Source organism: Peromyscus maniculatus, chromosome 5, assembly GCF_049852395.1.
Source record: "Peromyscus maniculatus bairdii isolate BWxNUB_F1_BW_parent chromosome 5, HU_Pman_BW_mat_3.1, whole genome shotgun sequence".
Classification (NCBI taxonomy): domain Eukaryota; kingdom Metazoa; phylum Chordata; class Mammalia; order Rodentia; family Cricetidae; genus Peromyscus; species Peromyscus maniculatus.
The window spans coordinates 82,194,790-82,211,640 of NC_134856.1; the positions used below are offsets into that span (position 1 = coordinate 82,194,790).

The following is a 16,851-nucleotide window of genomic DNA, read 5'->3' on the forward strand; positions in this document are numbered from 1 at the left end:
AGTCTGACTCTTCTTTTCTCCTCATGCAGCGTTACAAGAGGATGCAACCTTAGGAAGGCTGTGAAGATCCAAGCTTCGGCCCATTTTGTGAAGATGAGCGTGCACACTTGGTAGGGTGTGGGTGTAGAGAGGAGGCAAGAACTGGAGCCGACGTTTCTCTTGGGACTGCTGGGCAGGGCTGTCTGTGGCAGCGAGACTATAGTTTGGACTTCTGTGTAAAGAACCGTTTAGTAAAGAAAAGGAGAAATTTTTTTTTTCTGACTTTTACATAGTATGATAGAGTTTCCTAAAAATAAAGAGCTGTTTATAAATGTCACCTGAGGAGAAACTGGGAACTTCGGATCTACCTTTCCTTTTTATTACACTCTTGCTTTGAAATATGGTCCTTCAACGCTGGGAACTAGACGTCAATTAAGAATGTCACATCACATAACTACTACAAGGAAACTAATGCTTTTCACAGACAAGACACACAGCAGGGCCCTCAACACTCACAAAAATGGGGCTTTAATCATTAGGGCTTTGGACACACGAAACAAAGTAACAGTCAATATAATTGTGGATTAAATAGAAAGAAAACATGAATAAATAGGAGAAAAAGCAATAACCCTTTAAAAGGAAATAATATAGTGCATAATGTAATACAGTTGTTTATAGGTAAGATAAAAGTGTGTTTTTCAAAAATGTCATTACAAGAATATATTAATATACAGTTAAACTCATTCTATTCACAATAAAGTCAGAGGAAAATCCTCTATAAAGAATATTTGTAACAGCTGTATTAAGACCTTCAATTATTAAACACTGTGTATGGCATCTCATTTTGTCAAAGAGAAACCTCCTGGCTCTGGTCAGCAAATCCATCATAAGTAGGAGCAAAATTAAAAGTACTTTTGAAAGTTTAAAGCCCTTATTTAAATTAAGATGAAAAAAATGTCCGAGATAACTTCAGGAGAAGAAGAGTGGGGTGAGTTGCTAGACCATGGTTCTGAGGAAATAAAGCCTAATTGTTCATTTTCTTTAACTTACAAGGTAAGTAGAGTCCCGTGAACACGGCCTTCGGCAGCCCATTTAGAAGTCTGAGTCTCAGTAACTCTCAACTGGAAAAGAAAGGGGCTCTGTAACCAGCAGCTGAGGACCTGTGGGTGTGTCTCTCAGGCCAGCCCTTCCCCGTCTATTTTTAGAGGTTTGAGACGCCAGCCTTAAATAGTTTTGATAATAACACTTGTGGCCACAACTCTGCAAGACAAAGTCTGGGAGAGAAGGGAACTTCATGCTGCATTAACTGAGTTCACAGTTTTCTCCTTCAAATGAGTCCCGAGATGCTGCGCACGGCACATAACCAACCAGACGGTTTCCTTCTGTCGACCAGCTACCTTGCAACCCAAAACTAGTGAAGTGACAAAGATTTTAATTTTTCTTTAAATGAAAAAAAAAAGTTCTTAAGTAAAAACAGGAACTATCTTGCTTATTTGAAAGCAGGAAATATTACTTTAATTGGGAACAGAACATACTGTTGAGGAAAAGGTACTTGGGGTTCACGTGTTCTTAGCCAACTTCCATAATAGGAAGAATTCTTAGTGCCTCATCACAATGCTGAGGTATCTGTGAGAGGAAAGGAAGTGTTCACATCCTGTAGTTAGATAATGGTGTCTTCAGAAGCAGATACTTATGTACTAATAAATGTGCATACACAGACACACGATACTCATGTATACGTTAGCATAGGTACATATATTTATACACAACAGACCCATACACATCCCAGGAGCAGATGTTAGAGAAGCATGAGACTTGCTTTCCTTTTCCAAACCCGACCTCCTGTTTTACCCTCACAATTCAAAGTTACAGTAAACCTTACTCTAAACGGTTCGTTTAGATTTTCAGTTAAGAAAATGGGGCAAACCAAATTATGTCAAGAAAAAAAAAAACCCAGATTGGTAAAGTACCATCTCCCATCCTTCAAAAACAAACACACAAACAACTAGACTTCAAAGTGTATATTGACACTGTAAAAATTTAACAAGCATTCTTTTTAATTTTCGAGGAGGCGGGGGAATCCTGAGCGTCAGAGTTGCTACTACTACACTGGCTTTCAAGTCCTGCGTGTGGGATAAAAGGCCAGATCAGAGATCCTGGACCAAGTCAAGCCAAGGCCGTCCTCACATATATAAGCCATAGATCATCTGCAGCCATGGAAACCCACAGGTCCTAAAGGTTATTCCGTGACCCCAGCAAAGGAAGAGGACTGCTCGGGAGCCTGGTCCTTGCTCCGCTGGCCTCTGACTCCGCGCTGCACTGGACAGGGGTTGGGGCAGAGGCTTCTTGCCTGAAACATGCAACACTTCGTGCAGTCCGGCTCCTGTGCTTACAGAACGGGACGACACCCAGTGCCAGCATACCAGGTCTACCCAGCCACTCCGACAGTCCCACCCGTGGCTCTCTCACAAGTTCTCCTTCAGCAGCCCGAGCTTGCGCAGGGCCTCACGTCGCGCTTCCTCGGTGGAGCCGCGGCCGGAGAACTGCACCGTGATGCCCTGTGGCCGGAAGCCCACAGCCCGGGGGAGCGAGCCTGTGCGCTTGCGGGCGTCCTGGGGACCATCCAGGCGAGGTTCGTACAGGCTGCGGCTGGCGTTCTGGCGCGCCAGCTTGCCCGCTGCAGCGGGGTCTGGCCGGAAGGTGATGGTCTTGCTGGTGGGGGCGAAGGCGCTGGGCTCGCTGCGTAGAGCCTCATGCACGCTCTGGAAGCCGTTGGCCAGTGCCACCGGCGGCGGCGGCGGCTGCTCGGTCTGCACAGCCCGGGACTGCTGCGCCCTGGCTGGGCCTCCTGCACGCGGCCCCCCAGGCTCCCCGGCCATGCCCACCCTGCCCTGGGCGCGCCCCCCGTCCGCAGAGCCGCCCCTCTGCTCCTCCGCCTTCTGCCACCGCTCTTCCGACGACGTGTCGCCCGCAGCGATGAAGGACATGCCATTGATGTTGGCCAGGACCTGGGCCTTCCGCTCCTGCACGTTGACTGCCGCCTTGGAGATAGTCTTGTTGAAGTCCTTGCCCGCGCTGTTGGTCACGCTTATGTTGCTGGGGAAGCGGTGGACCTTGGGCGCCGGCTGGGCCGTGTGTCGGTGCCACACGCCGACCTGGTCCCCATTTCGAGAGGCTATCAAAGTCGGCGTCCTCCATTCCCCAGGCCTGCCCTCCTTCGATGGGGACGTGGGGGACAGGGCTTCGTTTCCCGCCAGCTTCTCAGAAATTTTCTGAGCAATCACCAGGGGTGTGGGCACGGAGCGCGGCAGTTTGGGATGCTCTGCTGGAGGAGAGGGGGGCATCAGCTCCTTTCGGGGGGCAGAGGGCGCAGAGACAGGCGAGGAGGGTGGCAGGGGGAACACCTCGGGATCCCTGGAGTCTGGTGGTGGCAGGGAATTCTCAGCGGCTTGTTTCCCACCTTCAGGAACAGGAGTGCCCTGCTTTGTATCAGATGGGGCCCCTGAAAGAAGAGAGGTCTCATGTAAGTTTTCACACCAATAAAAGCAGACACGTGGTGTTCCTGCCCACTGAACTTCAGAGAGTCACCGTGGGACACACTACCAACCTCTATAATGCCTAATCAAAATGCTGGTCCTGCGGCCTAGACTGGTGAAAGAACGCAGTCCATTTATTCTCAGGGCCATACTCTGAGAAACAACAGATTTCTGGAAGGGTGGTCAAGATCTAGAGCCAGAAACAGCCAGTTAGGAAGCCGTCTGGAAAGGTCTGCTTCTGAGCCCCACCACCGGGGGGTCATGTGACAGGAGGCAAGCAATGGCCACCTCATCAGGGGTCTTTACGAGACCCCGAGTGAAGGATGAGGGTGCCCACCTTGAATCCCAGCGCTCAGGAGGTAGGGAAGGTGGATCTCTGTGAGTTCAAGGCCAGCCTGGTTTACACAGTGAATTCCAGGACAACCAAGACTACATAAAGAGACCCTGTCTCAAAAAACAAAAAGATATGAAAAGAGGGGGTTAGAGAATCGCTGGGTACAAGTGCTGAATTTTCCAAACCCATTTTCTGTGGCGTGACTATGTGATCTAATCTTTTTAAAGGATCAGCTGGTTCAAATTACTTTAGGAACTATGGTTCAAAGCAGAAGTGTAAAAAAAAAAAAATGCAAAATTTATTGTCTCTTCTCTCAAGGGTTGGCTGCAAACCATTCTCTTTTTGTATGGAACCCATGACTGCAGGAGGTCAATTCTGAGTAATGCATTTTGCTTCAAAAGGAAGCATACACAAGCAGAGAGTGGTGTATACACTGTCATCCCAGCGCTTGAGAGGCAGAGACCAGAGGGCAGAGTCTGAGGTCAGGCTGCGATACCCAGCAAGTTCCAGGACAGCTGGGGATCCTGTCTCACAAAGAAAGACGCGCCCCCACTCCCAGAAGCTTATGACAAACACCAGTCTTTACAGTCTGTGGGGCACAAATGTTTTCTTATTTCTTTCTTCTCCTGTCTAGTCCTAGGTGCCTCCGTTTTTTAATATCATTTCCTGTCAGCAAATGAAGGCTGTAAGAAACTTTTCACTGACCATTTCCTTCCGGTCCTATCCCATGACTCAATGGGCCTCAGCATACCTGCCTCCTCATTGGTGCTGCTCATGATGCAGAGTGTACAGAGCAGGTGCTGGCCTGTCCTTCTCTGTCTTTCTACCTCACAGAGCCATGTGTTAGAAATGGGACATAACCTTGCAGCACAAATCAAGAGCCCCGCGACACCTAAACACACACACACACACAGACACACACACACACACACACACACACACACACCCCTATACGTTCATTTGATCTTTCCTCCCTCCCTCCCTCCCTCCCTTCCTCCCTCCCTCCCTCTCTCCTTTCAGTTGGTCTTCTTCATTCTGTCTTTTTGGAGTTCCCTTGCTGGAGAGACTACCAAGAGGATGATTCCCCCTTCTAGAAGCTGAAAAGCTGCAAGAGCGTCTGTACTGACAAGCATAGGCCAAGAGCGGGAAGTGCTGGTGTGCCTCGGGGGCACCACCAAGCCAGGTCAAAGGCCGGGGACCTGTGTACCTGCTACTTGAGGCACATCGGCAAGGCTGTCAGCTTCCCCAGACACAGGTCCTGGCTGCACTAAATCGATGACATCTTCAGGGTCCGAGTGACTGGAAGGGCTCTCTTCCAGAGACTGTGGAGAGTGGCAATGAATGCCACTGTCGCACAGGGCCGGCTCGTCAAAGTCATAGTCCAGGGAGTCGAGAGTCTCTTCGAAGAACAGGATGACGTCCTTCTCCTCATGTGTGAGGTGCTTCAGGCTCTCATCGTCCTGTAAGTAGGTTTGGGGATTGGTGAGAGATCAACGGTGATGTCAGCAAAGAGAAAGAGTCACAGAGGAGCAGTCAATACCTAGTCTAGGGCAGACTTCTGTGGGTCCTGGAAGGGCCCTGCCATTTGGGTCACCCCACTGAAAAATGACCGGTAAGTCCCTCACTATTTTACCTGCATGGGAAAAAAAGGTACTGTGAAGACATGCAGAAAACTCAAAGCCTTCACCTCTACCATGAACTCTAGCAGGGGTTACCAGTGAGTCAGCACAATAGAGGAAGTCTCCTCCAGGAGTTCCGCTACCAGACATACTGCTGTCTCCATACTAACAAGACAGACTTCTCATTAAACCCTGGATTCAACTCATTATTTATTTCCCCTTCCTCCAGAAATGCCGCTAAAACAACAAGGGGTCTTATTAATGATTAATTATTTTATGTTTATGGTATGAGTGTTTTGCCTGCAGATATGTCTGTGCCCTCTGTGTGTGCCTGGTGTCCACAGAGGCCAGAAGAGGGTGCTGGATTTCCTGGAACTAGAGGTCCAGAGAGCTCTAGGCTGCCATGTGGGTGGTGCTGGGGATCGAACCCAGGTCCTCTGCAAGAACAAGTGCTCTTAATTGTTAAGGCATCTCTCCAGCCTAGGACCTTATTAATTTCCTTAACTAGGCATAAATCACAAAGATAAAAATAACAGGTAAAGAGAGGACGCCAACAAATGGGAGTCGGAAAGCAGAAGGAAGGTGGTGGCGTGGGAAGAGCCAGGGCTGTGGTTTCCATCAGTGCTGGGAAGGCCCGTAGCCAGCCTGCTGGGTGCTGTGTGACCTGGACTGAGCCCAGCCAGGAATACAGTGAAGGTGACGCTCGAAGGGCAGAGCTGGCTGGAAGTCTCCCTCATAGGCAACTGGGTCATCCCAGCAGAAAATGAAGGGTTGATTCTTAAAGGAGTCAACGGTGGAGACAGTGAAGCTGAGTTGATGGGGAGGAACGGTACAGGAAATGGAGGAGGGGGTGAAATGAAGCCAAATGGATTCCCTGGAGACAGAGCACTGTAAGAGCCTTTGGCAGGGGAAAAAAAGGGTTTGAGAACCCAGAAAGGATTCTTCCAGTCTTCAGCAGTATTAATTTACAGGTGGAAGCCAGTCAACACTTCCCACACTAGAATTTCAACCAGGGGCTGGAGAGGTAATTGACTGGAAAAGGGAACACACTCTTCTTTCCGAGGACCTGAGTTTAGTTCCCAGCACCCATATTGGGCAACTCAGGAGCTCTGATGCCCTCTTCTGGCCTCAGTGGGCACCGTACTTATGTGCACAATCCCCCCCATATATACATAATTAAGAATTAAAAAGTAACAAAAAAGAAATTTCAATCCATGTTTTTGAGACAGTCTTGAGAGCTACAGGTGGCCATGGGAGGAGAGGGGTCGGGTTTGTGAGGTATTTGAAAAGCAGAACCGGCTCCTCGTGTCACATCCCTTTGCCCTAGAGCTGCTGCACACCCACGCTCTTCCCCTCTGTTAGACCTCACACTTGAGAACCACACTCTAGGGGCTGGAGAGATGGCTCAGCGGTTAAGAGCACTGGCTGATCTCCTAGGGGACCTGGGTTCAATTACCAGGACCTACATGGCAGTTCAACCTGTCTGTAGCTCCAGCTTCAGAGCTTCTGACATCCTCACACAGACACACATACGAGCAAAACACCAATGAACATAAATTTAAAAAAGTTATATATATATATATTTTAATATTTAATATATATAAAATATTTATTTAATATATATAAAATATATATATTAAAGAATCCCATTGGCTACATCAAGGCTTGCAGGTTTTCTTGCATCCCACAGGGAGTTATTGTGACCAAAATGTCAGGTCCCTCCTCACCATGTACGTCTGTTCTGACCTTTAGATGCCTAGAAAAGCTTCTAAGAAATCCAGTACTACTCACTTCATCATGAAAAACCATGTGTACACACAACACACATACATATATGTACCTATGTCTGTATGTGGCAGGAGAGAAAGCTCGGTAGTCAAGAGTGCTTGTTGCTCTTGTAGAGGACCTGGATTTGGTTCCTAGCACCAACGCGGTGCCTCACAACCATCCATACTCTAGTTCCAGGAGAGCGGATGGTGCACAGACATACATGCAGGCAAAACACTTATACACATAAAATAAGATAAAATAACCCCCCCCCACACACACACATTGGTGGGGACATCTGAGTGTCACGATGTATGGCTTTCCCGCCTCATCTCTTCACCACACACTTTATTTTTGTTGGACTGCCTGGTCCCCACATTGCACACATGCTGCCCTCAGTCACAGTGTGACAGTTCTTGGTTTTCTACCCATAATTGTCTCTTTTTTCTTTTCTTTTCTTTCTTTCTTTTTTCTTTTTTTTGAGATAAGGTCTTTCTGTGTAGCTGTCCAGTTCTAGAACTTGTTACATAGACCAGGCTGGCCTTGAACTCACAAAGATCCTCTTTCCTCTGCCTCCTCCACCAAGCCCAGCTCATTCATTGTTTCAACACAAGCACTGCAAGCCTAAAATCATTAGGACTCTTGGCGTAACAAAGGTCCCTCTAGTTAAGTTTCACCCGTTATGGATTTTGTCAGGGTGACACGACAGAGCTAACAGCCATTCCCAAGTGTTGACCTCCACCGCTGAAACATGGCGTCTAGAGAAACAGATTCATGCTCTCTCCCCTACTGTGACCTTTATGCAGGGCACTTCAGCGGATGCATGACATTTAAAAGATTTTTATTTTTAATTATGTGTATATACATATATTGGGGGTACATATGAACACGAGTGCAGTGCCCATGGAGGCCAGAAGAGAACACTGGATTCCCTGGAGCTGCAGTTACAGGTGGCTGTGAGCTACCTGATGTGGGTGCTGAGAAGTGATAGCCATCCAGTCCTCTCTGCAAGAATATGCACTTTGAACCACAAGTTATCTATCTCTCCAGCCCTACGCATAACTTTTGGAGTCTATTTCGGTTAGGTATAATCATTCTCCTTGGCTGTGTAGCAGGACTGAAATTGCACTAGCCTGGCTGTGGGTCTAAGCTCAATGATAGAAAGCTTGCCTAGGATGCTCAAGGCCCTACATTCTATCCTCGGTACTACAAAATAAACGTAACATAAACCTTAGGTAAACGTTTTCAAAAATAAGGCTCTAGAATGGACCTTCAGCTTAAGATACATCCTGATTTCCCACAAGAAGAGGACAAAGTAAGAATGGACTCTAAGGGGCTGGAGAGGTGGCTCAGCAGTTAAGAGCACTGACTGCTCTTCCAGAGGTCCTGAGTTCAATTCCCAGCACCCACATGGTGGCTCACAACCATCAATAATGAGATCTGGTGCCCTCTTCTGTATACATAATAAATAAATAAATCTTAAAAAAAAAAAAAAAAGAATGGACTCTAAGGGGGCTGGAGATGGAGAGATGGCTCAGCGGTTGAGAGCACTTATTTCTGCAGAGGTCCTGGGGTTTTGTTCCCAGCACCCAATGGTGGCTCACAGCCACTTGTAGCTCCAGCTCCAGCGGATCCAGTTCCTCCTTCTGACCTCCACAAGCACCAAGCACATATGTGGTGTACATACACACACACAGGTAAACACTCACAGACATTAAAAAACAAAAGGATGGGCCATGTCTAATCCAAACTGAAAGCAAGCAGTCCCAACATGAGACCGCATCTGGAAAACAGGCTTAGGAAGGTGCTTCCCACGTGTCTGTTCATGCCTGCACACTATGGAAAGGCCTGGCATGACTTCCCAAGGGTCTTAACACTACTTCACCTTCTGTTTCGCCTTTCTAATCCTATTCTAGCAAGTGCCGACAGATCTTACAGAGATGCCTGCGTGAGTCTTGTGCAATTTACCTGGGGCTTCTTCGGTTCTCTCAGTGTTCTCTTTTCCTCTCACTAATTACACAATGTGAGATACAGATCAGCTCTGGCCAGTCTGCTCAGGACAAGACCCTCAGGTCACTCAGACCCTGGCATTCTCAACCTGGGGGCTTTCTCTCTAGGGCGGGGCCTGAGTGAACGGTATGCTTTCTTTGCAGTCAGCCTGGCCTGGAGTCCTGGATTGTGGCAAGGTCAAACATGCTGTGGGTTCGGCATGTTGCCCAACTTCTAAGACCTGAAGCTTTCTCCCAGTGAACCTGGACTCCAAATACCTAGGAGAGGAAGGAAGGCAAGGCTGGGCAGTGCAGCTAGGTACACCAGGCCTGGAAAAGGGGCTCTTGTACCAGGCCAAGATGGCTCCTGTCTACTCCTCCCATTCTGGGGAGAGGCTGCACACTGTCTCTGATAGGGATGTAAAAGGAAGACATTCTTGGTCCTGAGGGAGAGGTTGGGCAGTAAGAGATGTGTTAGCTAAACATATCCAAAGTCAGAAAGGAGGCTATGGCCAGGGGAGTAGAGCAGGGACTAGAACGTGATGAGAATGGGCATAGGATTTCCTTAGGGGAAATGAAATGCTCTAGAACCGACTACGGTGATCTCTGTACACAGAGAAACCATTTAGTTTAACTGACACACAAAACATAAAAATCGTGTACTTTAACGGGGTCCCATGTAATACCAAACTAGGCCAGAGAGACTCATTTCTCCAAACATTTTTCACTGTGGTGAAAACTTTCACAACTTTTCTTCTAGGTTCTGCAAGTATAATGCACATTGTTGCTGTCGTGGTCGGCTGGGCAACAGCACACTGGAACTGGTTTCTAGCTGACTGTAGCTTAGTAGCCCTGACCAGTCTCTCCCCATCGCGACCCTCCCCAGCCTCTGGTGGCCACCATTCTGTCTGCAACTTCTGTGAGACTAACTTTCTTTCAAAAACTTTTCCTTTTCTTTTACTTTATGTATGTGGGTGTCTTGCCTGCAAGAATGCCTGTGTACCATGTGCGTGGCTGGTGCCCACGGGGGCCAGAAGAAGGTGACGGATCCCTTGGGACTGGAGTTACAGATGGTTGTAAGCTGCCACGTGGGTCTGGGAACCGAACTTGGATCCTCTGCAGGATCCAAGTATTCTTAACTGCTAAGCCATCTCTCCAGCGCCAAGATCTATGTGAGTGAGATCACGTGGTGCTCAGCTTTCTGAGTCTGCCTTATTTTACTAAACACAATGGTCTGCATCTAGTTCCGTGCATGTTGTTGCAGATGATGGGATTTTATCCTTTTTATGGTTGAAAAGCATCCCGTTATGTAATGTAGCACATTTTCTTTATCCATGAAATGGATGACAGGCACTTGGGTTGTTTCCATGTCATGTATGTGTGTGTGTGAGTGTGAGTGTGAGTGTGTGTGTGTGTGTGTTTGGATTCACTACATTACCCAGGTTGGCCTCAAACTCATGATCTCTCTGCCTCTGCCTCAAGACCTGGGATCAAAGGCATGGAACACCATGCCTGGCTCTTGCATTTCTTAGTCACTGTGAATACTGTCACCACTGCCATGAAAACACAGAATGTTCTTTGATATACTGAACTGCTGGGTTATAGAGCAGATCTATTCTTCATTTTTACAGGAAACTCCCTCCTGCTTCTTATCATAGCGATGCCAACCCCCACACACATCAATTTAGGGCTACTGCTCATTTTTCAATTGGATGTTTTGGTTGTTGAATTTTTGATTCCTTATGTGTTGTTACTATCAACCTCTTCACAGATGAATAATTTGTAAATATTTTCCTGATTTTGAAGGTTGTCTCTTCACTCTGTTGCTTATGTCGAGTTGGCAGACAAGGTTGACCTCAAACTCACAGAGATTCACCTGACTCTGCCTCCCGAGTACTGGGACTAAAGGCGTGTGCTATCACACCTGACTCCTGTATATACTAATTTTTTTAAAGGTAGTTGACAAACTTTTCTTTGGGGGGGGTGTGTGTGTGCGCGCGCACGCGCGCGCACGCATGCATGCTTAAGCAAGTGTGAGTGCAGGCGTGCGCGTGCCGTGGTAGTCCTATGGAGGTCGGAGATGAGAGGACAACCTTGGATGTCAGTCTTCTCTTGTTTACTGCTGCACACACCAGGCTAGCTGGCCCTTGCCCTTCCAAGGATCGACCTGTCTGCCTTGCCTCACACAGCAGGAACGACGGGAATGCAGACACACAGGACTGCACTTGGCTTGACGTAGGCTCTAGGGATTTGACCTCAGGTCCTGACACTTGCACGGCAAGCCCTTGACCCACTTAGTCAGCGCCCAGCCTACGGCCAACTTTGAATGGATGACAGCAATCCCAAGTCAGTGGTACAGATCTGTGTTAGGACAGGCTGGGAAGAGGAGCGTTTGGGGTGGGAGGGCGGGGGAAGGACACTAGAGAAAGGAAAAAATCCAAACCTTTGGTTGAACTGAAGACCTGAGAAGACTTAAAATAGACACTCTAAAATAACCTCTACCTTAAAAATTACTCGCTTTTACTCCTATAATTAAGTTAGGCCTTCCTTTTTCCTTTTCTTTTTGTTTTTCAAGAAAAACATTCAGTTGAATTACAACCTGAAGAATGCACCAAGGAACCAGAAAGACCAACGGAAAGAAAGTACACATTGTAAAAATGAGGACAACCAGAGAGCCCGGTGTGGTGGCACATGCCTGTGCTACCGCACTCAGGCTGAAATAGGAGGGTCGTCGAAAGTTTGAGACCAGCTTGGGCTACATGTAGTTATTTCCATGCCAGCCTGGGCTGCATAGCAAGACTCATTCACAAGCAAGCAGGCAGGCAGGCAGGCAGGCAAGCAAAGGTGACTAAACAGATATTTTGAAAGGAGACCAAGACTCTTCACTACTCATCCCCCAGGTAGGCAGGCAAGGATATTTTCTCTTGGTGGAGTCTGATTTAACGATCATGTATTCTTTTTTTTTTCTTCCTCCAAGATTTAATTTTATTTTATATGTATGGGTCTTTTACCTGCATGTATATAGGCATACCACATGCCTAGTGCCTGGGAGGTCAGAAGAGGGTATCGGATCCCCTAGAACTGGAGTTACAGATAGCTGTGAGCATCCATGTGGGTGCTGGGAATGGAACCCAGGCCCTCTGGAAGAGCAGCCAGTGCTCTCAATTGCTGAGCCATCTCTCCAGCCAGATCACATGTTCTCAAAGACAACAAAGACCTGCCTGACATTTGAGCAATGCTTTACTGATTTAATTATGTAAGTTGATGCCAAAAGGGAATAAAGGCAGGGAGAAGACTCACAGCTTCCATGTTGTGCTGTCTCTGGCAACCCGGGCCGAGCCACCATAAGTACACATGGCACTTCCCCACGGCAGAACAAGGGCTTACTTATGCTTATTTCTAACTAGCCACTGTTGTCATCTTTTTTGCTGGGGCTGACTTCAACCTGTGCTTCTGAAGTTAGGAAAGGGACACAAACAAATCAGCAGAGAATGAGGTCTGTGTACAGTTTTGATTATAGAACTGCAGGAGAATGGCTTCAAAGGCTCACAGCCGGGCTCGGCGGCGGTGGTGGCGGCTTTACAGTTCTTTACACTGGCCATGGAGCCCTTGATCTCTCATCTGTCTGATGTTCGGGGAGCCTCATAAACTGTGCCACCCGCCCAAGCTCTATCCGCGTCTCGATGCGGTCTTGAATAAAAAAGCATGTTTTATTCAGTTTAATCTAATGGGTTAAACAGAAGTTCTTTGGCTATATCCTCAAATGGTTTCTGGTCTGGTGTGGGGAAGAAGCCAGCCCCGGGTCACTTACCCACCAGACTGCATATCTTCTTCTTCCTCTTGAACTTACAGAGCAAATGGCTTATGAAAATCCTAGGGCACTGTGTGCATTTGGGCCTCACCAGGAGAAGGGCAGTTCCCACAGCTCAACAGACCTCCATCCTCACTCTGGGACCAAGGGGTGTGCAAGTGGGTAGCTCGTGAGCTGGCAATGCCGTCTAATCATAGACGTTCTGTGACTCTAGGACACAAAGTCCATTAGCTTTGGGAGCTTGGGTGGGGGTGGGATTCACGAGAGTTCACTCTGTATTAAGTCTTAAAACCTTGCCAAAGAATTTGGATCACTGTTTTTGCCCAAATCATAGATGAAAATGATTAGGGAGCATTGTGGGGTGCCCCCAATCCTCAGAGAGTGGGCACAGATTAGGGTTAAATTCCTTAGGAATTAACCCTATGAAGACCTCTCTCTTCTTTCCAACAATCCAAAATCCCATTATTTTCTAGAGGATGCTCCAATGTGCCCTTGGGTAGATTAGGCTTCAGGAACACATGAAGAATAAGAACTCAAGTGAGTTCCAGGACAGCCAAGGCTATACAGAGAAACTCTGTCTCAGGGAGAAAAAAAAAAAAAAAAAAAAAAGAATAAGAACTCAAAACTGTGAATGTGGTTCTGTTCCTGGAGTGGACACAGGATGTTTTTATGAAATGGTATGACCACTGTGCCCCCTGAGTCAAGAGGCTAAGGACAACTGGTCTACCATGCCAAGACTGGGAGTACTAGAAAAGGAGTATCTGTGAAAAAAACAAACAAATCCTTCAAAAGACCTAAAGTTCTCAGGTTGGTTAGCTCTGTGTAAGGGTCTGGATCAGAGAGACTGGGCTTTGTAAAGGCCTTGGAGTCTGCCTGAAAGTGAGCTGTCTTTACCCTGCGGGATGGCTCCCCCCCACCCCCCCATGCTGGGGTTGTCAGTGATTGTAAGCATGGTCCTTTCTGGAGATAAACTGCCTTGAGTTATTATCTGTGACCAGAGATTTGCTCTGCTGCCACGTGCAAAATTTAATATGATTAAAAAGAAAATGCCAGTTCACAGAGAAGTATTCCAAGACATTCAACAGGGCTTTGTAAGCTGTTCCTCAAAGGGGTGAAGGGCTGAGGCCAAATCAACCAACCAAAGCATCTAAGAGTTTTGAAGAAGGCAACCACTCACCAAAGTGAAGCTTCTGGACCGAGAGCTGCTGCTCCGGCTCTCCAGACTGCTGCCTCTGCTCAAGTCACTGAACCTGCCGCTTGGCGACATGTCTGAGTCCATCTCCAAAGACTCTGGTTTCTGCTGGTTCCCAGGCATCCCCACAGAAAGCTGTCACTGGGTGGCTCACAGGAAACGGGGTAGGAGCCAGGGTCCCATTCTGAGGCAGGGGAGGTCTTCTAGAGAAATCAAACACACAACAGCAGTTAGTGACCTGAAGAGTGCCCGACTGCTCCAAAGGAGCAATCTGTGTGGCCAGAGGACACACAGATTGGGAGAATTAACACCGTGCAAATGTCTGTCTTACCAAAAGCAATCTACAGATTCATTACAATCTCATCAAAATTCCAGTTGTTTTGTTTTTTTTTTTAACAGAAATAGAAAAAAAATATTAAGTTGCACCTGAAAACACAGACTACCTCAGATAAGCAAATGAGGGTATGCTGGGCCTCCGAAGATGGCTCAGTGCGTAAGAGGGCCTGTGGAGCAAGCAGAAGGACCTGGGTTTGAATCCCCAGCACTAAGTAAAAAGCCAGGCACTTGTAACCCTAGTGCCACGGTGTGTGTGTGTGTGTGTGTGTGTGTGTGTGTGTGTGTGTGTGTGCGCGCGTGCGGTAGGGTGGTCACTGGGGCTTGGTGTGTATGTGTGTGGGGGGGGGTGGATAGGGTGGTCACTGGGACTTGGTGTGTGTGTGGGGGGGGGTGGATAGGGTGGTCACTGGGACTTGGTGGTCCAGATTGAATAAGAGTTTGTCTCAAAGATGGAGAGTTACAGAGTAGGACACCCAGGGTCCTCTGGCTTCTGCACATGTAACTATAACCCATCCCCACAATTAATAATGCCAGTGGGATCACCACACCTGATTCCAAATTATGTTACAGAGCCATAGTAACAAAACTGCCATGATATGGACACAAAAACAGATACGTAGATCAATGGGACAGAATGTAAGATCCAAACATAAACCCATTGATTTTTAACAAAGATGCCAAAAATATATATTGGAGGAAAAGCGTCCTCTTTAGCAAATGGTGCTGGGAAAACTAGATATCCAACATACAGAAGAATGAAACTAGATCATTCTCTCACCCTACATGAAAAATAACCCCAAGTGGATCAGAGCCCTAAATGTAAGACCTGAAACTTTGAAACTTCAAGGATAAACGTTTTAAGATACAAGTACAGGTAAGAACTTCTGAACAGGACTCCAGTCAACAGCTGACAGATGGGATCTCACAAAATCACAAACCTGCTCAGCAAAGGAAACAGATAATTGGGTACAGAGAGCCCACAGAATTCGAGATGATCACTGCTAGCTACACATCTGACAGTGGATTACTACCCAGAGAACTAACTCAAAAACAAACAAACAAACAAACAAAAAAAACAACTAAACAAGCTGGGCATAGTGGCACACGCTTTTAATCCCAGCACTCTAGAGGCAGAGGCAGATGGAGCTCTGTGAGTTTGAGGTTAGCCTGGTCTATAGAGTGAGTTCCAGGTCAGTCAAAGCTACAGAGTGAGACCTTGTCTCAAAAAACCAAACCAACAGACCAAAACAAACAAACAAACAAACAAACAAACTATCCAAAACTCTAAACAAAACAATCAAAAAATGAGCTATGTAACTGTAGAAAGATCTCCCAAGGAGAGGGAATCCAAATGGCCAGTAAATACTTTAGACATGCTCAACACCCTGAGCCATCAAGGGAATGAAAAGGAAAACTATACTGAGAGCCGGAACAGCAGTCATCCAGAACACAAATGACCACAAACACTGGCAAGGATGTGGAGGAAGAGGGCCCTTTATCCGCTGTAGGTGGGAGTGTAAACTTCACTATGGGAATCAGGATAGACAGTGCTCAAAATACTGGAAACAGAACTACCGGATGCCCCAGCCGGACCGCTTGCAGGCAAACACCCAAAGGATTTACATCCTACTGCAGAGAAACTTGCACACTGCTAATAGTCACTGCTGATCTAGTCACAGGGCTAGGAAATTGGAACCGGCCTATATGTCCATCTACACATGAATGGATAATGAAAATGTGGTACACATACACAAGACATAAGACCATATAGGTATTTTTGAGGTAGGGTTTTACTATGCAGCCCTGATTGGCCTGCAGCTTGCTAGGTAAACCAGGCTGGTTTCGAAACTCACAGAGATCCATCTGCCTCTGCCTCCTGAGTGTTGGGATTAAAGGTGTGTGCCACCATGCCTGACTAATTTTTATGAAGGGATGGAAGCATTACAGATGACATTGTTGCTGGGAACTTGGTAAAAAGTCTCTGGCATCTTCCTTTGCACCGAGGGTCTGGACTCAGGCTCCTGCACATTCTCCCTAAGGCTTTCCTGGCCTTTCTGCCTCAGCCACCACAAAACAGGTTCCTTCCCCAGGTCATTGCACTTTCGAGTTAAGAGGCGGTGGCTAAGATGTTGGGAAACATGGTTGATATCTCCAAGGCTCAAGGGTATCTGAGGCCTGATGACATTGCAAGTTCTACAGAAAGTGAAAAGTTATTTCAAGTTGACCCTACCAAGGAGGTCACGTCGTTATTACTTCCAGGAACAAAGGCATCCATGGTTAAGAGCATTT

At 47.2% G+C, this 16,851-nt stretch overlaps 1 protein-coding gene across 4 annotated transcripts in view; it reads right to left on the reverse strand.

Moving 5' to 3' along the window:
* Positions 1-486: 486 nt before the first annotated feature.
* Proser2 (proline and serine rich 2) overlaps positions 487-16,851 on the reverse strand; it is a 32,198-nt gene continuing 15,833 nt past the window's right edge. For all 4 annotated transcript variants that reach the window (XM_042278129.2, XM_042278130.2, XM_042278132.2 and 1 more), the window contains exons 2-4: positions 14,212-14,429; positions 5,057-5,309; positions 487-3,481 (exon numbers count right to left, since the gene is read on the reverse strand). In XM_042278129.2, the coding sequence (XP_042134063.2) occupies positions 2,445-3,481; positions 5,057-5,309; positions 14,212-14,349 (1,428 nt within the window). In that variant the 5' untranslated portion in view covers positions 14,350-14,429 and the 3' untranslated portion in view covers positions 487-2,444. The remainder of the gene's footprint in view (positions 3,482-5,056; positions 5,310-14,211; positions 14,430-16,851) is intronic.